The sequence below is a fragment of the Coturnix japonica genome, chromosome 6 (assembly GCF_054131305.1).
Source record: "Coturnix japonica strain WE chromosome 6, WE-NBRP24, whole genome shotgun sequence".
In the NCBI taxonomy this organism is placed as follows: domain Eukaryota; kingdom Metazoa; phylum Chordata; class Aves; order Galliformes; family Phasianidae; genus Coturnix; species Coturnix japonica.
Window position 1 is genome coordinate 4407640 of NC_140668.1, and position 20574 is coordinate 4428213.

The window sequence follows — 20574 nt, forward strand, 5'->3', positions numbered from 1 at the left end:
TGTGTAACCCCTTCCTTTCACTCCCAAAGTGCACGCACACACCGGTACCACAATGTCCTTGTGCAGCTCCAACACTCTGCCCACCCCTGTGCACACACATATATGTGCATGCTCGTCCTTGCACACATACCCACAGACCTATACACACCTGAGCAACCCCACTGGTTTGGGCAAAGGACATCTGAACATCAAGACAGTAGTTTCGGTCTCTGAGTTTACACTTAGAGAAGTCTAATCTGGGACAACACAAGTCAGTGAATATTGGGCCAAATCCTTCCGTACTTAATTTTCTTCATCATCATTGTGAAGACGAATAAAACAACAGCACGTTTCTCATTGTTTTTAATGTTCTTTTATTTCTATTGTACAATAAAATTTACATATAAATATGTTCAATATAAATTTATTTTTCCCATGAAACACCTAGACATTTTATAGTTTGAATAAGAACTGCGTCTGCTTTGTGTTTCTTTCCCATTTACAAAACTCAGTGCTTTTAGGTTTATGCAAAATTGTTGAGGATGAGATCACATTGATCTGCTTGGTTCATGCAATCTAACCTGGATACATATGACATAGGAACGTGGTCATCCAAGAAATCCTCAGGAATCAGTGAAGTAAGATTTAGGGTGATTGGGCCCTGGAACAGCCTCCCCAGATTAAGTAGTCACAGCACTGAGCTTGCCAGATTTCAGGAAGTATTTTGGACAGTGCTCTCAGACACAGGGTCTGATTTTTGGGTAGTCCTGTGTGGATCCAGGAGTTGTACTTGATGATCTTTTTGGGTTCCTTCCAAACTGGGATATTCTATGGTTCTATGGTGCTAAAAGTATGTTTAGTCAACAATGCAAACCATCTCTCATACTCTAATAACAGAGCATAAGATGATTCTGTCTGTATTAGGTGGGATGAACTCAGGATATATTCTGAAGTAGGAGCAGTGTTTGGTCATGTGTTATTTCACTCGGAAAATCTGGTAAGACCATACCATAATTCAGGGCATACAGCAGGCCAAATCTTCACTGAGCTGAGAAGGTAGCAGGATCTTTGGCAGGTACAAGTGGAGTTCAGACACAGTATTCATGTGAATAAATCACCACATCTTTCTGTTTTGCAAAAGGTGATGTTGATCTCTTAAAAGAGGCCTACATATGCCACAAAGACTTCTGACCACATTTCTAGTGCTCCTACCAGGAAGTTTCAGAGAAAATATCAACTCGTTGTTCCTGTAACATTTCCTCTGAATCTTGTTGGATTTGATGAACTTTGCTGAATTCAAATCAGGGTTTCCAGGGGAACTCTGCCAGTTTTTCAGCAGTGCACCGTGACGTTCACAGCTCCGAGGCAAATCAGTTACATGGACTAACTGAGGACCAAGGATTCTTTTACTTCAGGGTCTCCAGCTCAGGAAGATGCCCTCTGTGATGACAGCTCTTGAAATGAAGAAAAGGGTCTGGGGCCATGAGCTGGCACTCAGGGTGGTATTTTTAGTGATTGGGTATATCCATAAACAGTTATTTTCTGCTCTTATCCAAGTTTCCTCAAGATGGACTTTCCCAAAATTTGATGAGGTGCCCTTTATCTGTCAACATCTGCTTATTCTATCTTCTTCTCTTTTTTAAAATGCCATATTTTAAAATGAACACTGGAAATTTTCTCTTCTAAGCATTTCTTCTTCCAACACCCCATCCCGTTGACTGAGCATGAGCGTGCCTTTAGTCACTTGGAAAGACAGGACTCATCCTTTGCTGTTGAGGAGAGAGTGGCTCGGAGCTCGTGCTGCTGCCGGGTGCCTGGGACTGGAGGCCTGACTCCAAGTCCCCCTCCAAGAGGCTCGGCTGCTCCTCAGTGACAGTGACTTCGTCCTGCTTGGAGGTGCCGCTGTTGGGGCACTCGGGTTGTGTTTGGTCTGGGCTGCTCTGCAAAGGCACCAGGCCACAGTCCAGGCTGGTGACTGTGTTTTCTGGCAGGCTCAGATCAGCCCCTTCAGCAGAGCTGGGAGAAATGAGTGCCTGAACAATGACCTCCTGCTCTCCGTCGCTGCTGGCACACGGGAGGCTCTCATTTGAATTGCAGCAACTTGTGCTTCCCATGAGGTCTCTGTTGATGGAAGCACTCTCTGAGCAATCAGCACTTGACCTGGCTCTTCTGGGTTCACAAGAGCTCGATTCACCTAGGAAGGAGTGGATACACAGGGGTTAGCATCCAACTTCCTCTGCCCATGGAGGTAAAGGCTTCAGAGAAAGCCTTTTTCATCCTTTGGGAAAACAGGGGTCAGCTGAAGATGTCAGGTATGGGCTTGAACGCCAGAAGGAGGTACAAGCCCACTGAAAGCATGAATTCTACCCATGTTGCTGACAACCAGTGCTTTGAAAGCTGGATTTGCACCCTTACCTGCCAGGACCACGCGTTCTGCTTTGGAAGGCTCCCTGGCACTGCTCTGCAATTGGTGTTTGGCCATATGGGATCGTTTGCGCAGGCAGAAACAGGAACACCAACTGCCAGCAGGTGATTCCTTCCTCTTGCCGGGAGAACATGGTCTGCAGAGAAAACAGAGCAGTCGTGGTGCAGGGTGAGGGAAGAGCTGCACCGAGCCCTTGCCAGCAGTTCCCTACTCCTGGCACTGCCTGCTTACTGCTGAAACACAGCTTAGAAACGCGCTCTGTTTCAAACAGCAGAGGATGCTTCCATTCCTACAGCTCAGCCCTCAAGTCCTGCTGGCTACATTCCTCTCAACCGTGTCAAGCAAGATGCGGAGCATGTGAGCAAAGGCTCAGCAGCAGGACAGGAGCTGGCAGGCGTAACTGCTTTCTGAGAAAATGGTGCAGCCATAAGGGAAGCTCAAAAGCATCTCTGACTCTTACGTTAACACCTCCTTGGCCTCAGCTCACTGCCATCTTTAATTTCTAGTGCCAGCAAGTCCGACCAACAGCTCTGCTTACAGGAGAAGCGCAATTGGTTTCAGGTGCGTGGCCCTGAAATCTGGAAAACCCCAGTGTTTCCAGGTACAGGCAGCACAGGCCAGGATAGACACCAGCGTGGCTTTCTGCATCTTGTGACTGCCTGCCCAACCAGGAAGGAAAGGCACCTTGTGTGGCTGAACTGAGCCCATAGTGCAACTGTTTTTTAGTTGAGTGCTTGGAGATATAATGGACAAAAAATAAACCAATAGAAATCACCTGAACAATGATGATAGGGGCTGGAAAGGGAATTCCTCTTTCTTTACCTTTCAGATGGAAAATCAATGATTGCGTTGAAGTTCCTCAGTACAGCTGCAGGCCCTTCCTCCACTTGTATCTTGCTGCTCCGTGTTGCAACAGGAGAGCTGCTCTGGCCTCTCCTCTCAGCCTGTGCCTCCTGCAGTGTGAGCAGCTTTGTGGATGGAGACACCCACACAGACTTGGGCCCAGGCAGAGAACTGTGCCCTGCAAGGGAAAACCACAGGTGAGATGGAGGAGGAAGCAGCAGCACAGCCATCCCAGTTCTGCATTTCTCTCAGACTTGCTTATCCGAGACACTGGAAGAAGAGGAGCTCAAAATAACCGTGTGCTCAGAGGTATGCTCGTGGCAAAGGACACAGCCACAATTAAGAGCAGCTCACTGTATCAAAAACAGGCAAACAAAAATCCTAGAAAAACTAGGGGTCTGGGATTTCAGAAAGCTTTGCTGCCACATTTCAATCAAGCTTCAACTGCTTGCAAAAAATCTTAACAGCAGTGATGGTTTTCTCCATGTAAGGTTTGTGTTTGGACACACTAAGGATCCAGGAATGGGGCACCATATTCTAATCTAAGCCCAGAAGCCTGCTGTCTCCTCAACAGTAATAGAATTTTCAAAGGTCTTGGAGAAGCCCTGGATTGGATGAAGCTGTCAGGTCAAGATCAAGCTAATGGAGGAAGATGCTCACCTACTCCCTCTCCCATGGCTGGTGTGGATTTGGAGCAGAAGATGACATCTGTGTGGCTGATGAGTAATTCCACAACAGCTGACTGTATCTGCAGCTCCATGCAAGCAGCTTTGCTGGCGCAGGAAGATTGGCTCTGCTGGGATCTGAAGAAAAGGCAGATCTTACAAGTCATTTCCCCGAGGTCACTTCCCCAAGTCTGAATTTCTGTAGCCAAAAACTGTCAAGCTGGGCTCTGGAGACTTCCGCAGTGGGCAAACAGCGATGCCACTGATGTGATGCCACTAATTCTCCTGGATGATCAGAGACACAGCAGTCCCAGCTAAACAAGTGAGTAGAAACTGTCATCTAGAAATTGTGCACCTGGGTTGGGGGACAGCAGAACTAAGCATCGTGTTGAAATGGAAGAAGAAGTTTACCTTAAGAGGTTTGGAGCCCACACTATCGCTAAGTTCTTAGCATGCATGTTTATCACCGAGCAGATCCCTGCCAGAGAAATCAAGTGTCTTATTAAGTCCCATGGGGACAGTGCACTGGTGGTCAGCACTGAGGCAGACTTGATGCCTTCCAAGAAGCATCTGGGGAACACAGAAACACAGAATGACCCGGGTTGGAAGGGACCTCAAGGATAATGAAGCTCCACTCCCCCTGCCTGGCAGGGCCACCTATCTTCCACATTTACTAGACCAGGCTGTCCAGGGCCACATCTAACCTGGCCTTGGACACCTCTACGGATGGGGGATCCACAACGTACCTGGGCAGCCTGTTCCAGGACCTCAGCACTCTCCTAGTAAAGAACTTTCCCCTAACATCCAACGTTAATCTTCCCTCTTTCAACATAAAACCATTTCCTCTTGAACTGATATTATCGGCCCTTTCAAAGAGTTAACACCCCTCCTGATTATACACACAGCCCGTGCCATCAAGGCCAAGCGGTGCAAGCACTGGGCAGCTTTACAGCCTGATTGCACAGTGCAGCTCCTCGCAGCAGGCATTCGTCTCCAAGTCCACTTTGCTATTAACCCCATTCTACCAATAGCAGGAGAACAGCAAAGGAAAAGGAATTCTCACAACCATTGTGAATAGCTTAAATAAGCACCTCCTGGCACCACCACAAGTGCCATCAGTGAGAGGCAGGATGTGGCAAAGACGTGACTCATGGGGCTAACAGAAAGAAGACCTCAGAGCTGGGGCACTGCTACAACCACTAACCAGGATGGCCAGGGAACTGGTACGTGTCATTTCCAAGACATTGCCCTGAGCTTATAGAGATCCTGGCATACAGCTGCTCGGTCAGCAGAGGGTTCAGGAGCTCCCTGAAATACATCTTACACAGGGAGCTCACGCTGTGAATGTCTTGGACGCTGAGCTCAGGAACCTGCTCCATATTGAATTCATGGCTGCAGAGAAGGACACAGAATTGGGCAGAGGGCTTTGAGGAAGATGAAAACAAGTCCAAAGCCACACAAAATACAGTCAAGAAAAGGAAGGACTTCTGCAGAGCCTTCCATACGGTCTCACATCACAGTTAGAAGCAGGAGAGCTCTTGTGGCACAAAGCTTGGAGCTGGAGAAATCAAGGCTGCCTCTAAGATAGTGCTTGCTAAAAGACTTGTGCTCTAGACACCTCACACCTTCAGTGTTCTTCTTTGGACATATCCCAGGATTTCAGTGTCCTTCTTGCAGTGAGGGGCCAAGAACTGAACACAGAACTCAAGGTGAGGACTCACCAGTGCCAAGTACAGGGGGATGATCGATTCCCTGCTCCTGCTGACTCCAACCTTCTGCATTCCAGTTCCAATCTAAACCATTCCTGCTGTGGTAGTACTTGAATCCTCATTTGGGGCTGGACCTCAACAGGTCAACACATCAGAAATAACACAATGTGCATCTTGAAGACGTGTCTCAAAGCCCAGAAAATCCAACTCTCTGACCTTGGCACAACTCACCAACCAAGAGCCAGGCCTTGACAACTTGGCTGATCTGAGCACATAGGAGGGGGCCAGACAGTGGACCAGAAGTGTCCATTTCCACTGAAGCTCCTTGTAGAGAACAGCACCAATCAGCAGGCGTGAATCAATTCATTCACAGGCTTCACAATGAGTCTGTTTCTTTATAAAAGAAACCCACATCGATTCCTAATCAAAAAAGGGAGGAGTTAATATGGACCAAAGAAGTTTCTGTTCCTACGCTTCATCCCTCACCCCAACTTCCCTTGCCCCATCCCCAACTCCTGGATGATGCCCACAAGCTTAAAGGCAGGTCTCAAACCCACAGGGCTCCGTTCACAATACTCCATCAGAATGGATGTTACACTTCTTCTATACACTCAAACAGACTGAGCAGTGGTATCTCAGTCACTTAAAACACACAGAAGCATCCAAACCCAGAGCACACACATCCCTTCCTTGTGGTACTGCAGCCCACAGCTCACCTTCACACCTCTGTTGATTCCTGGTGTTTTACACACATGCAGCCTCGCTACGGTTCCATGGGTGTCACACAAGACCTGCAGGACCTCTTTCTCCGCAAACCCCACCTGTTGGGTGTTTCCTGTTGGCACTGAACATGAACAAATCTACCGCTGAGCAACAGGACGTGAGACAAACAGCAGAAAACAACCAACCTGCAGAACTAACTCGTTTGGGTTGGCCCAGATGTTAGCATGCTTCCTTTCCATGGCCCAGGCCAAGCTTGATGAGCTGCTCCTCGTTTGCAGAGGGGGAGAACGCTGCAGATGGGATGTGGTGGCTATGCACACATCATGCCTTTCTCTTGCTTTTCCTCTCTCCATCTTCCATTAGCAAACAGCATCTAAAAGCTTTCCTTCCTGAAAAAATCACTGGTTAAAAACGAATTGGTAAGCTTGCTTTTAAAACTGCCTTCTTTATGCAGCTTGATGCTTTAAAGCAGAAGCTCACCTAGCAATGGTGGGTCAAGTACAATTTGCCCTTGGTCAATCCATGCTGACTATTCCTGAAGATTCTTCCTCTTTAAAGCTCTGTGTACATCCAACCTAACTCCAAAATCTTATCAACTGTGCCTTATCACTTTCCATTGCGTTTTAAAATCCTCACTGACTCCTTTACTTGTTCCCTTGCTTGCTATTTCTGTGCAAACCAAACACTGGAGTTAGGGTTCTTGTAAAATGAACCATGGCCTACAGGTAGAAGGCACCAAAATTTATGCTTAACATACTTTGCTCAATCTGTATCTTACTTCGGTCAAGGTTTACTAGATACTGAAGTATGGAGTAAGCACTATATACAATGAGAAGTAAATTTCTGGATTAAGTGCTATATTTTTTCTGTAAGAAACTAGCACTACATCTTTACACACCTGCTTTGTTCTCTGAGTATTTAGATCAAGCGGAGATTCTTCAAACACTGAAGCTACATCAGAAAATTCCATGGATCCAAACACATCTGGCACATGGCTGCAGTCTGGCACATCTTCATTATGTCAGAGCCTTTTCAGACTGAAAAGAAATGTGCCATTGAGATTCTTTTGCAGAATTAAAAGGAAGATTTCATCAAAAGATTTCATCACTAAAATCTAAATAAGATTGCTTTGCAAGTTCCAAACTATGGCTAACAGCTAATGCAGGTCCACAAGCCAGCAGCAAAAACTTTTATATTATGTTCTTAATACTGTAATTTTGGATTTGACGTTCATATCAAGAGCAGAAGGGAAATTACTCTTAGAGCTCAAGTCATCTTTCACAGCCTGTGTCAACAAGAGCAGCACCTCATAGCCTTTGGTTTGAAGACCTGGACCACAAGCTAGCTAATGATTTTACACAGAATTCCAGAGTTCAAGTCATTGTTTCTATTAGGGCTGCAATTCTACTGAAAGTCTTCAAGTTCATCACACTGAATTATCACTGGCACCACACATAACTCCACGTTACATATGTGATCACACGCAACCTGGCAACTTCAGACAATTCCCAAAGCACTCCACGTGCACTTTGCTACTAAAGTACAGAAAAAGGAATTAACATCAGAAATAGCTGCAGTCAAAACCATCTAAGAATCCAAGTCTCCAGGAAACAAGGAAAGCAAATCCTCTCCAGGACTGTTTTCTAAAAGGAAACAGATCAGAAAGGTGAGTTCTTCCCCCCTTTGATCACCCACTCATGTAACGTCCATGTCATTTCTAAGTATGCTGCCCAGACCAAGACTGAGGATGCTTCAGAAGAAGACCTTCCCTGCTAAGCCAAACAGAACAAGTAAGGTACCAAAATATGTAGAGCCAAACATGGAAAGGTGCTCTAAGAAGGTAAGCATCACAAGAGACCAACAGGAATGCTTACACAATCCAAACAATGCACAATGTCTGTTCCACAAGCTGCCAAGAGGAATGTGTGCAGTACTCACAGCGCACCATGTACACTGCTTACTGCAGTCATACAACTTCGTAGGACCAGACCAACTTACTGAAACATTTTAATGAACAGACCGAACTGTATGGAACTAGGAGGACAAGTGGTGAGAGACCACAGGCTGAATGCAAGCCAGCAGTGTGCTCTGACAGAAAAGAAGTACAACAAGATCATCAGCTGCATTAAAAAGCAGCACAACCAGACCACAACAAGTCATTCCTGCTTCAACACTCACTGGACCACATCTACAATACTGTATCTGGTTTTTGGCCAGGAAGGATAACAACCTGAAGCAAGTTCTGGGGATGACCTCCAGCCTGTGCAGGGGGCTGAAGCTCCCACTCAGAGAAGAGAAGCTGGGGAGAATGATTTTTGTTCAGAGTGCCTTCCAGTAGCCTTAGATAGAGGGATTTCATAAGATGCCTAGGAAAATGCTCGTGCTGTAATGATTTGCTTTACTGAGAGATACCAGCAGCTTACAAAATGCCAAGCTCTAACCTATTGGTGAGGAAATATTCAAACCTTCCAGTACCTAACCTGTGCTTCATGTCTTCAGTGACAGAAAATCCATTGGATGGGGCCAGAGGAATGCATCTCACCCCATACCCTCTGTACAGCCACCATTTGTTTAAAGGATCACTCTTCCTTGAGGCACAAAACTAGAGCAGGTTACACAACAGACTGACACCACAAGGGCTTCTCTCTAGATACAAACTGCAGCAAAGAGCATCACAAAAATGGGAAACCAACACTCAGATCAGATCTGTGTCTCTGCTCCGCTCATTAGGAGCATCATGTTTTACTCCCCTTTCAGAGGAAGATACTTCTTCAAGGATAACAAAATCCAGCTCAGCTACACAACACAGTACCAAATAGCAATAATTATCTAACATTTCCTGTAGGGAAAGAATCCTAAGCACAAGTTATTCTCTGATTTTCAGCTGGAACTGAATTATTTTCTTCAGTGTCTGATTTAATACTACGTTTTCATTCTAGAGAAACAATGGAGATAGCGCAGTGATGCTTACAGTTGCTGCCAGGCAGCGTTGTACAGAGCCATAGTCAATCTCAGCTGAGAGCCCAAGGAAGTGAGAAGGAACAGAACTAGGACAGCTGACTTAAACTGGCCAAAGGATATTCCATACTATATGACATATTGTGGAAGGAGTTTTGAAGGGGGTATAACTTCATGTCAATCTCTTCCACTACTAGGAGGCTAACTGGACACTGATTGGTAGGTGGTGAGCAATTGCTTTTGCATTCATCATAACTATTATCCTTTATCTCAGTAAATAATTCTATCAATTCAATCAACCCATTAGTTCTACTTTGTGTTACTTCTCCCGCCTTAAGTTCTCTCCTGCAATCCACTGGAATGGAGTGGAGTACTGTAACTTTCTCTCCCAACAGAAAAATAAAAACACATTCATTATTATTTATGGAAGACTGACTACAGTTCAGGCTCACTGGTTTGAGGTCTCTGGGCATAACCCTGACTGTGAACAGAAGCAATTGCTGAAACAATATGTCAAAAAAAGACTGGAGCTTCCTCTTCCAAAAGGCGGTCCTTAGAAACAATGCAATCAAACAGCTTCCCTGTAAGATAAGGTTATCTGAAAATGCATTTAGAGAGTATCAGAGAAAGGTAAGTAACAATGACAGCACAGAAAGCAGAAACTATTTCTTACCTCTACGACTATAAATATTTCTTTGGTGTCTCTCTTACGTGATCCAATGGGCAAACACGTTGATGACTTCAGTTCTTCATGGCATCAATTTCTGTTTTAGCATGAGGCAAGTCATCCTTAAGAGACCATAAAAGCAAGCGATGAAATCGCTAACTACTGTGACATACCAGGTACCACATCTGACTGCTGTGAAACATAACAAACACATATGGGACAGTACACAATTCAACATCAACTCAGCAATGACTGACATCACTCCCATAGAAATTCTGAAACAGAGCTGTGAAAACTGAAAAACAAAACATTCAGCATTTTCATTGGTATTTTGGTAAAGTTGCTGTAATAATGTAACAATTATGTAATGTAATGTAATAACGTAATAACTTCCTCCATTTTACAGCCAGAGAATACTGCCCTCTGAACAACGAGGAAGAAGATTTGTGGTGCTCTGTTAAACTTTTTCCAGCTCTACAGCATCTTTCAAAAGGCAATGGGACCAGTAGGCTGCATTCGTATGTACCATCCCACCTGCCCCCATGTTCTTGAGAACTCCACAACTCCAACAGAAGATATTCTCATATTTAAATGCCTTTTGGCTTACCCCTACAGTAACTTTCTCCATGATTTTTAGTGCAACTTTTTCACCAGTAAGAAGATGCCGCCCGAGTTTTACCTTGGCAAAACCACCTACAAATCAAAACACAGATGCTTAAAGTTGAGTGTGAATTCTTCTCTAATATAATATTACAATTTCCAACTGGTTTAAAAAACGAATTTCAAATTTATACAAATGAAACCTGACTTAGAGAACTGACAAGAGCTGTTAATCTATTCTCAGATTAATTCTAGAGTGGTGAGACAGACTGTTAGGCGTGCTGTTTCTGTACAAAGATGACACTTACCCGTTCCAACTGTTTCATGGAATTCCTAGTACTTGAGAATTTCCTCGTAGTCACTGACAGACATCCTGAATGTGCAAGAACTGAAGATCCTCCAAGCACGTGCAATGAGGAAGTGCCAGCAGTGTTCACATCCTACTTAGGACATATTCTTAGAGGCAGAAGGGACACTCGTGGCAGATCCAGCAATGCTCATCTTCTCACCAACGTGCATCCCCCTCTCACCCAGCAACAACAAAACACAGTGCATGAAGCTGGCTTCACTTAGGTTAACAATATGGAACATCCCTCAGGGCTTTGTGCCACAGAGCAGTAGCAGGGCTGGACTACAGCTTGAGGAAGCAGTGGAAGCCTTTCCCTGTATGGTTACAGTGTCCCTGCACGCACCCCACAGCCAGAGCATTGCAAGCTGAGCTGCCTTGATGTTTCTTGTACTCATCCCAATCTCTGCGAATGAAAACTCAGAATTCAGTCAAGGCGTTGATTGAGCACGAGCGTGCCTTTATTCAATAGGAAAAAGGAGGGGGTGTGAGGTCTGGAGGAAAGATGGGACTCATTCTCTGTTGTCTGACGAGAGTGTCTCAGAAGTCGTGCTGTTGCCCGGAGCCTGGGACTCTTGGCCTGATTCTACCTCCCCCTCCAAGATGTTTGGCTTCTCCTCTGTAATGCTGACCTGAGCCTGCATGGTTGTGCTGCTGTCGGGGCACTCGTGCTGTGCTTGGCCTGGGCTATCCTCGAAAAGCACTGGGTCCAGGCTGGTGCCTGAGGAGTCTGGCATGCTCAGGTCAGCAGCTTCAGCAGGTATGGGATGAACGAGAGCTTCAACGATGATGGCATTCTTCTCTTTATAACTGATGTTATACGGAAGGCTTTCATCTGAACTGCAGCATCCTGTGCTTAGTAACAGTTCTTCATTGATGGAATCACAGGATGCTGCATCGTAACATGCCCGGCGTCTTGGAGATATACAAGGGCTCGGGTCACCTAGGAAGGAGTAGATGCACAGCAGTTAGTGTCAAAGTTTCACAAGATGAATCATGAAACAGGTTCTTGACATTTGGCTATGCAGTGATGGTGGGCAGAAGCAAATAGGCTTCTAGCAACAGTGTCACTGCCTTGAAAGTGATCCTCGTGCAGGTCCAGCTCTTGTGTTGACAAGAGACTCATTTGGGAAAGACAGGAGTCAACCAACGATGTCAGGCACAGGCTTGAATGCCAGAAGGATGTACAAGCCCACTGAAAGCATGAATTCTACCTGTGTTGCTGACAAGCAGTGTTTTGAAAGCTGGATTTGCACCCTTACCTGCCAGGACCAAGACTTCAGCTTCAGAGGGCTCCCTGGCACTGCTCTGCAGTTGGCGTTTGGCCACAGGGGATGGTTTGCCCAGGCAGAAGCAGGAACGCCAACTGCAAGCTGCTGACTCTGCCCTCTTACTGGGAGAACTCATTCTGCAGAGAAAACAGAGCATGCTGTCAGTCATGGTGCAGGGTGAGGGAAGAGCTGCACCGAACCCTTGCCAATAGTTGCCTGTTCCTGTCAATGCCTGGTTTCTGCTGAAACACAGCTTAGAAAAGCCCTCTGTTTCAAACAGCAAAGGATGCTTCCATTCCTACAGCTCAGCCCTCAAGTCCTGTTGGCTAAATACCTCTCAACGATGTCAAGCAGGGACATGGATCCCGAGAATGTTGGAGGCTCCGGCTGCTTCGCTCTCCTGGGGCGGGCCTTCAACGGGCAGCGAAGGCAGGAGATGAACTTGCCCCGTTTCTTTGGCTCTGTGCAACAAAACAAAGAAACAAGTTCATTTCAGGCTTGGCTCGGTTGGACGAGGCCGAGTGCAACGCATTCAACAGAACACGTAACAACAGAAAGCATGTTCCCAACAAGGACACACAAGAACGGATTTTCCCCATCCCTGGAGGTGCCCAAGGAGCTTAATGCAGTTCTCTTTCTAAGCTTGCTCAACTCGGGCATTAATGAACCCCCTGAAAGCCACGTTCAGACCCCATTTTACTAACCCGCATTGTCAAATGTAAAATACGCACCTGGCTTTGGCAATGAATGTAGGATGGACTCGGGCAGTTTTCCCCTGATGAGTTCCACGCACTCACCAGGGAAAAAACCAACCTGTAATAAGAACAAAAAGACAGGTGGGCATTAGCCCAAGCCCAGAGCCAATGGGAAGGTCCTCTGACACTGACACAGGGCAACTGTTTGCATCCAGAAGCCATCCTGTGCAGGCAGAGCAGCTCCAACCGGAGATTCTAGACACTACTGAAGCTGTGCTCTCTAGTCAAAAATGTGTGCCTACCTCAAAGCCACGCTTGCCTCTCCACCAGGGGCTCATCTCCTTTGGTGGCATATCAACAATGCACACGATGTCTCCAACCTGCAAAAGATTGAAACATCAATCCCAGCTTCAGCACAGCTAAAACAAAAGCCTTCTTCTACGACACAAAATATGAGAGTATTCCCGAGGCGTTCACACTCTATACTAATTCTGTGCACAACAACAAGGAACGCCTGGAACTGCTTACCTCCAGAGAGAGCTCATCCGGCCCCTGGGCGACGTGGCTCCTAATAACATGGGCTGCCGCAATCGCTGGTACGTTTAAAGATGACATAGCATGCACCAGCTGCGGCTTCCGCATGTTATCAGCCTGCAAAACAGAGCACAGGCCGTGGTCAGGAGCTGAGGACAAACCAGGAGGATTTCAAGGTGAGGAGCACATCTGCAGAGAAAGCTGCAGCAAATGCGCTCTATCCTTATCAGGAGCACTTCAGAAGGAGCTGCACGTCTCATCACAGTTATTTCCCTTCCTGGTGTGCATTGCCAGGCCATGCAAAGATGCATCTCTCTCTACCCAGACTCATCAGCAATGGCACTGGCGCAGACAGGTGGCCAGGCCCTTTTTGGCCCATTCTTTCCTGCAGGAGAGTACATCTGCAGCTCCTTCTAATGGTTCAACACAGGCAAAAAAGACCGGCCAGAGCTTCATACTGTACCTCCGTCGCCGCCACCTCAGGCTCACAGCTGATCCCACTGCACGCAGCACCCATCACAGCAAGTGTGAAGAGCTGGAACAGAGCAGAAACACACTTCTGTTTTCTCTGTTCACACAGCACAGTATGGACAGACTTCTTCAGAACTACATTCACATACCATGCGGCAAAACCATGCGGGGGGACAAATCATGGCACGTACCTGGCAGTGAGATCACCTCAAGCTATCTGCAGCAGTTGTCGCTTTGCTCGGATGGAATGAGAGCAAAAGCTGCACCGAGGCAGTGGGCGGAGGGTGAGGAGAGGAGAGAGAAAGAGCAGGTCAGTGAGCAGGGCTAAGACATCCATGGAATAACACACACAGCACAACCGTCCCATCCACTTGCTGCAAGACATGCTGAGTCTCAGGCTACGTGATGCCTGTCCACCCAGCAACTTTACAATGCTTCCACTACTGAGCAAAGACAATGGAAGAAGCACGGGACAGGTGCCAACTTTACTGATACCCCCTTTGGAACGTGTGTACCGGGGAAAATTACGTCTGATGGTCAAGAGTAAGCAATACGGTGCTGTGAGCTCCGACAGCCAGCAGTTCTCAACACCTCACTGCCCACCCATCCATCCCACGTCAGCTCAGCTTACCTACAAGCTGCTGCGCACGACGGTGAGAAGAAAAAGGCAATATAGGCACTAACTAAAGGAACTAACTAAAGGCACTAATTAAAAATACTAACTAAAAGCACTAACTAAAGGCACTAACTAACGGCACTAACTAAAGGCACTAACTAAAGGCACTAACTAACAACACTAACAACACTAACAACACTAACTAACAACACTAACTAACAACACTAACTAACAACACTAACTAACGGCACTAACGACACTAAACGCACAAGAACAACAAATCAAGCAACCACTCCGACCACTAGCTCACCCACAAAGGAACACAGAACGCACCGCTCCTCCCCTCATTCCAGACGCTTATGACATCACCAACGGCCAACAGCCTGGTTCACCATGACCCCCCACAAGGCGGGGAGCCAAGACCACGTGGTCACGTCTGATTCCAACACGGCACCACAACATTCCAGGACTCAGTGTGGGCTTGGAATTCTATCCTGGTGTGGCAGCGCAATGGGAGGTGTTAGGGCACAGCTGAAGAGCTGACAGACAACGGACGTTTCCAAAGGAGGGTGCCAGATTAACTCTCAGCATTCTCTTGCGGGGCTCTTAGGAATGCTTCAAACCCATTTTCACTGCCTAGCTCATTTCTAGAAAGTCCAGTTGAGAAATGCTCACTTTGTCTGGGGAACGCCTCTATGCATCATGAATGAAAAATAAAATAAAATGTGCACGCGACCCTATGAAACTTACCTCTCTGCTCTTGCTGTCAGCCAGACACCTCAGATGAGCATGACGTGTCCCTGCTCCTGAATGAAGATCCACCCAAGTCTGTGTTCCTCTCTGCTCCATCTCTGGGTCTAAAAGAAACACAGACAGAGATGATTACAAGATCCTTTGTGCAGATGAAAGCACAGAGTGCACACGAATTCTCTTTAGCAAGAACTACTACTTGAGAATGCATAGAATCCACACATAAATTTACTTTCTCTTTAACCCTTTTTCCTTTGTACATGATTCCACTATTTATACCCTCAATTAATGATTCATACTGCACATGATGTTATGATGTAGAATATTGACAGCAACAGCACAAAACTATGACAGAATCCACAGACAGTTTTTTGAGAGGTAGTATGAAAGATGAACAGAAAGGAAATAGATTCATTAAAATAACCTTGTTAATCCTTTCCCCGTCAAAAAAGGAAGACTTCTGGGCACTGTTACCAGCAGCTCCTAGAACACCTTGCACCACAAACTGCGGCACATACATTTTCTTCCCACAGGTCCCTCACCTCCCTCATTAGTGTCAGATTCACTCAGGTTAAAATACATGGATCAGAACAGCCATTCAGTTCTGCTTAGGCAGGATCCCACCGCCGGGATGTCTCCCAGTCCCATTCCCTGCTTTTCCCAGCACCAGTTGGGGAAAGGAACAGCAACTGACATCACCTACCCAGACTTCTGCAGGGCCTTCCATTTGGTCTCACATCACAGCGAGAAGCAGGAGAGCTCTCGTGGTACAAGAGAGTGGTGGGCTGGAGAAATAAAGGCTGCCTCTAAGATGGTGCTTCAAACAACATGTGGAACTGGACATGAGACATGAAAGACAGGGCTACATGCCCCAAAAGGGGGGAAGTTCCAGTTGCTGCAAGCCATCGAGGTAACCAATAGAGGGGCCCTGACTACAGCCTGGGCGGGGAAAGGGACAATAGAGTATACTGGGTTGTGTAGATTAGGTGGCCTGGCACATCTCAACCACAGAAATATAAAGCCTTGGTGGACACTGGCGCACAATGCACCCTAATGCCCTCAAGTCACCAAGGGACACAACCAATATAGATCCATGGAGTGACTGGGGGTTCCCAAGAATTGACTATGTTGGAGGCCGAAATAAGCCTCAATGGTAAAAACTGGCAAAAACACCCTACTGTGACTGGTCCAGAGGCTCCATGTATTTTGGGTATTGATGACCTTAGGATGAGATATTTTAAGGATCCCAAGGGCTATCGATGGGCCTTTGGGATAGCTGCTGTTAACACAAACTGTGTTAAGCAGCTGTCAGCTTTACCTGGTCTGTCAGATGATCCTTCTGCTGTGGGGTTGCTCCAGGTAAAAGACCAAGTGGTACCAATTGCCACCAAAGTGGTACAAGACAGCAGTTCCGCACCAATAGGGACTCATTGCTCCTCATTCACAAGCTAATTCGCCAATTAGAGAATCAGGGATTGATTAGCAAAACTCACTCGCCTTTTAACAGCCCCATATGGCCAGTGCGTAAAGCCAATGGAGAATGGAGGCTGACGCTGGATTACCGTGGCCTGAATGAATTCACACCTCCATTGAGTGCTGCTGTACCAGACATGATAGAACTCCAGTATGAACTGGAGTCAAAAGAAGCAAGGTGGTATGCCATCATTGACATTGCTAATGCCTACTTTTCCATCCCATTGGCTGCAAAATGTAGGTCACAGTTTGCTTTTACCTGTAGAGCTGTTCAGTATACCTGGAACTGTTTACCTCAAAGGTGGAAGCACAGCCCAACCATTTCCATTGGTTGATGCAAGCTGTCTTGGAACAGGGTAATGCTCCCGAACACTTGCAGTATATTGATGATATTGTCGTGTGGGGCCATACAGCAGCAGAGGTTTTCAAGAAAGGAAAACAGATAATCCAAATTCTTTTGCAAGCTGGTTTTGCCATTAAGCGCAGCAAGGTGAAGGGGCCTGCCCAGGAAATCCAGTTTTTAGGTGTAAAACGGCAAGATGGGCATCGACACATCCCAGCAGATGTGACTGACAAAATCACTGCTATGTCTCCGCCCACCAACATGACAGAGACCCAATCTTTTCTGGGAGTAGTGGGCTTTTGGAGAATGCATGTCCCAAACTACAGCCACATAGTCAGCCCCCTCTATCAGGTAACGTGGAAGAAGAATAATTTCTCATGGGGTCCTAAGCAGCAGCAGGCTTTTGAGCAGATAAAACAAGAGATAGCCCATGCCGTGGCCTTGGGGCCAGTACGGACGGGACAGGATGTGAAAAACATAATCTACACTGCTGCTGGAGAAAAAGGTCCCACTTGGAGTTTGTGGCAAAGAGCTTCAGGAGAGACCCAAGGCCGACCCCTGGGATTTTGGAGTCGAGCATATAAAGGGTCTGAGGAGCGCTATGCTTAAACTGAGAAGGAGATCTTAGCCGTGTATGAGGGGGTTCGGGCTGCTTCTGAAGTAGCTGGGACTGAGGTTCAGCTCCTTCTAGCACCTCGCTTGCTTGTGGCCCCCCTGTCACGGACACAGGTAGATTTTTGTTTAAACCGTGACAACTACCCAGAATGCTGCATCAGGGAATTTTTGCCTAGAACTTTAGAGAACTATTTTTAACTCAGAAAGGTCAGAGATAGAAAGTTCACACTGATTTCTGGGTCACCAGCCTCACCGTACATCAGCATTTTTGGTTTTTAAATGATACATAAAGTTCTCAATGGCACTGCTCTAGTTGGTAGTTCTTTCCCTTTCCATGCAGCTCGCTCTGTGCATGGCTTGTGAACCGCTATTCAGGCCAGACAGCTGCAGCCCCAAAGACCTGCCATAAATGTACAAATTCTACCAGGATAATGTCTTGGGAGTGGAGAAACAGGATGCGCAGTCATATGGCTCTCACAAATACCTTGTACAACCAGCTTGGCTCTGGACTGGGCATCACCAATGTCACAGGTGTACACGTCACTGTCACTTTTCTCCAGATTTCTTATGTTCAGCTGCAGGTCTCGTCCTTTCTGTGCCATCTCGTATTTCCTGCCAGGCTTGAGCTCAGCAATGCCTTTCCTCCATATGACGGTGTATGAGCATTTCTCGCACTGAAATGAAAAAATTGTAGTTCCACTTTCTTCAGTTTTCAGATCTGAAAGTTCCTTGATAAAGTAATTAGGTTTTTCTGGAAGGAAAAGAGGGGGATGAGGGTGTGGGACAAAGGGATTTGTTACCCCAACAAGTCTCAAGCATACAGAGGTGTCCTGAATCTCCTTTGTCCTCACTTCTAGAACATCACATAGAGATGCAAAGAATCTAAGAAGTCCACAGAGTCCACCCATTTACATAGGCTTGATCATTCCAGAAGATATCTGGAAAGTTTAATACCATTATACATGCACTGGTAGGATCTCATCTGATCAACTGCATATAGTTTTGATTACACATATTCAATATAGACTAATTCAGATTGCCATATTTTCTTGGCTCACTAACACCCAAGATCATAGAATCATAGAATGATCACAGAATCATAGAATGGCCTGGGTTGAAAAGGACCTCAAAGATCATCTAGTTTTAAAGCCCCTGCCAAGGGGTCACCAACCACCAGACCAGGCTGTCCAGATCCACATCACACTGGAGAATCATTCAGTTTCCAGATTATTTTAAGGAAAAGACTTTAATCCATCATATTTTCTGAAAACTAAGAACTGATCCCGCTCAAGGAAACAGAAGAGAAAAACATCACCCACAGGCTGCAGATATTTACCTCGACTTCTCTACATGCCATCCCCAGTGTGCTTTTCAACTCACCTTGCACAGTGACCCTGGCTTTTGTTTCAGAGTCCTCTGTCTCACAGGTGTACTCCCCACTGTCCTTGGCAGTAGAGTCATGGATGATCAGAATGGCCCCAGTTCCCTCCTGCTGCAAGTCGTACTTCTGGCTTTTTCTGATTGCTTTGCCATCCTTGTACCACCTGATGTTCAGATCAGGCTTCGACAGCTCACTGCTCAGGCTGATGTCTTATCCTCCAGCTGTTTTGTTACCTCAGTACGTTTTTCTGAAAGAAAACATGCTTTTTGAGTAACATACACTTATGGTAGGATGCCTCTCTCAAAATACATGCATCTACATGCTGGAGATAAGTTAGAGAGGCACTTGCAACAGAGGCCATCCTACAGCCAGCAGTAATCTGCAAAGTACAGACAATAGAATTCAAGGCACCATTTATTCTCTCTTAAATCTACCCAATTGAGGATGATGAACCTTGACTGAAAACTGCCTCTTTCTTCTCTCCACTCATCACACTGGGAGCCTTGGATGATGCTCTCAGATGCACATGTTCTAGATAGGAATTTGTTGTACAGCTAGATGATGTGAAGGCCATCCCTTCAGCTTATACTTAGAGGATATTTGCTCCCACAGTTCCCTCAACAGATCATTCCTGATTTACTGGTAATGGAACAAGCTGGAGTGAGATGCCCATTTCCAACACTACCCCAGTGCTTTGGGTAGTTCTCACATTTGTGTCAAATGGTTCCTCCTTTTACTTATTTTTAAGAGAAATTCTCAGTGCTTCAAGGTTCAAGTAGAAGGTTGCTATTCACTTTAACCATATTATGAGTTAGCTCTCACGACAATCTTATCAGAAGACAGTTGAAGGAATCAGACCCCAGAATCTCTCCCATCTCATTACCTTTCACAGACTGAGAGGCTTTGGAGGTTAGACCACGGGCAGTAAAAATGACTTCCCCAGCGTCAGTAGGAGTCACACTTTTGATAAGGAGAGTATATTTCCAACCCATGTTAGAAGCTTTAAATCGCCCACCGCTTTCCACTCTGCTTCCATTCAGTGTCCAGTTGAACTCATCAATGCTTTCATGGGACAGAATGCATTCAAAAGTACAATCTTCTCCCTCCTGGATTTCAGTGTTTTTCAGCCGTTTGCTAATGCCAATATTCAGCTCTGGAAGATAAGAGATAGGTTAGTATGAGGTTTATATGGAGAAAAGGCATTTGTGACTGACGTGAGTAGCAGGACTGGTGTTTTAACTCAGGATTTGCAGAACATGGCTGATTTCCTCACTGATGTATTCTCTAAGACATTCTCCACTCAGAATTACCAGAAAGCTATAAAAAAAAGAGACGTGAATCTCTTGGCTTTGCTCTGGAAGAACTACAAGGAGAGCAGCTCAGTCCATGGAGCACAATGAAGATTCAATGAGCTACAGAGGGAAAAACCTAACAGAGAGGACAACTCTAGGAAGCTGGGTGAGAAAAAGGGTTTTGCCTATGACAAGAAATTAACTGTTTCTATTAGCTC

The 20574-nt window shown here is 46.1% G+C and overlaps 3 protein-coding genes and 1 long non-coding RNA gene across 11 annotated transcripts; all 4 read right to left on the bottom strand.

Annotated features, from left to right (window-relative positions):
* Positions 1 to 336: 336 nt before the first annotated feature.
* Positions 337 to 10107, bottom strand: LOC146760247 (rho GTPase-activating protein 32-like). Of its 8 annotated transcripts, none has more exons than XM_085550787.1 (8): positions 9976 to 10107; positions 7243 to 7381; positions 6338 to 6733; positions 5634 to 6041; positions 3908 to 4390; positions 3227 to 3425; positions 2395 to 2540; positions 337 to 2173 (listed from the first exon to the last, which is right to left on the bottom strand). In XM_085550787.1, the coding sequence occupies exons 5-8, from the start codon at positions 4077 to 4079 to the stop codon at positions 1716 to 1718; spliced, it is 975 nt and encodes a 324-aa protein (XP_085406913.1). In that variant the 5' UTR covers positions 4080 to 4390; positions 5634 to 6041; positions 6338 to 6733; positions 7243 to 7381; positions 9976 to 10107; the 3' UTR covers positions 337 to 1715. The 8 variants fall into 8 exon arrangements, with proteins under 8 accessions (XP_085406913.1, XP_085406914.1, XP_085406912.1 ...); XM_085550788.1 differs by having other exon boundaries at positions 6338 to 6745; XM_085550786.1 differs by having other exon boundaries at positions 6338 to 7013.
* Positions 10108 to 11098: 991 nt separating this feature from the next.
* Positions 11099 to 13871, bottom strand: LOC146760248 (rho GTPase-activating protein 32-like). The gene is made up of 3 exons (XM_085551388.1): positions 13861 to 13871; positions 12178 to 12308; positions 11099 to 11858 (listed from the first exon to the last, which is right to left on the bottom strand). The coding sequence occupies exons 1-3, from the start codon at positions 13869 to 13871 to the stop codon at positions 11428 to 11430; spliced, it is 573 nt and encodes a 190-aa protein (XP_085407514.1). The 3' UTR covers positions 11099 to 11427.
* Positions 13872 to 13877: 6 nt separating this feature from the next.
* LOC146760249 (uncharacterized) lies at positions 13878 to 14883 on the bottom strand. Its single transcript, XR_014947401.1, has 3 exons — positions 14518 to 14883; positions 14078 to 14146; positions 13878 to 13950 (listed from the first exon to the last, which is right to left on the bottom strand). It is a non-coding gene; the product is annotated as an uncharacterized LOC146760249 (long non-coding RNA).
* Positions 14884 to 15205: 322 nt separating this feature from the next.
* On the bottom strand, positions 15206 to 20056 carry LOC146760250 (immunoglobulin superfamily member 22-like). Its single transcript, XM_085551389.1, has 5 exons — positions 20053 to 20056; positions 19064 to 19273; positions 18168 to 18434; positions 15956 to 16037; positions 15206 to 15359 (listed from the first exon to the last, which is right to left on the bottom strand). The coding sequence occupies exons 1-4, from the start codon at positions 20054 to 20056 to the stop codon at positions 15991 to 15993; spliced, it is 528 nt and encodes a 175-aa protein (XP_085407515.1). The 3' UTR covers positions 15206 to 15359; positions 15956 to 15990.
* Between the last annotated feature and the right edge of the window lie 518 nt (positions 20057 to 20574).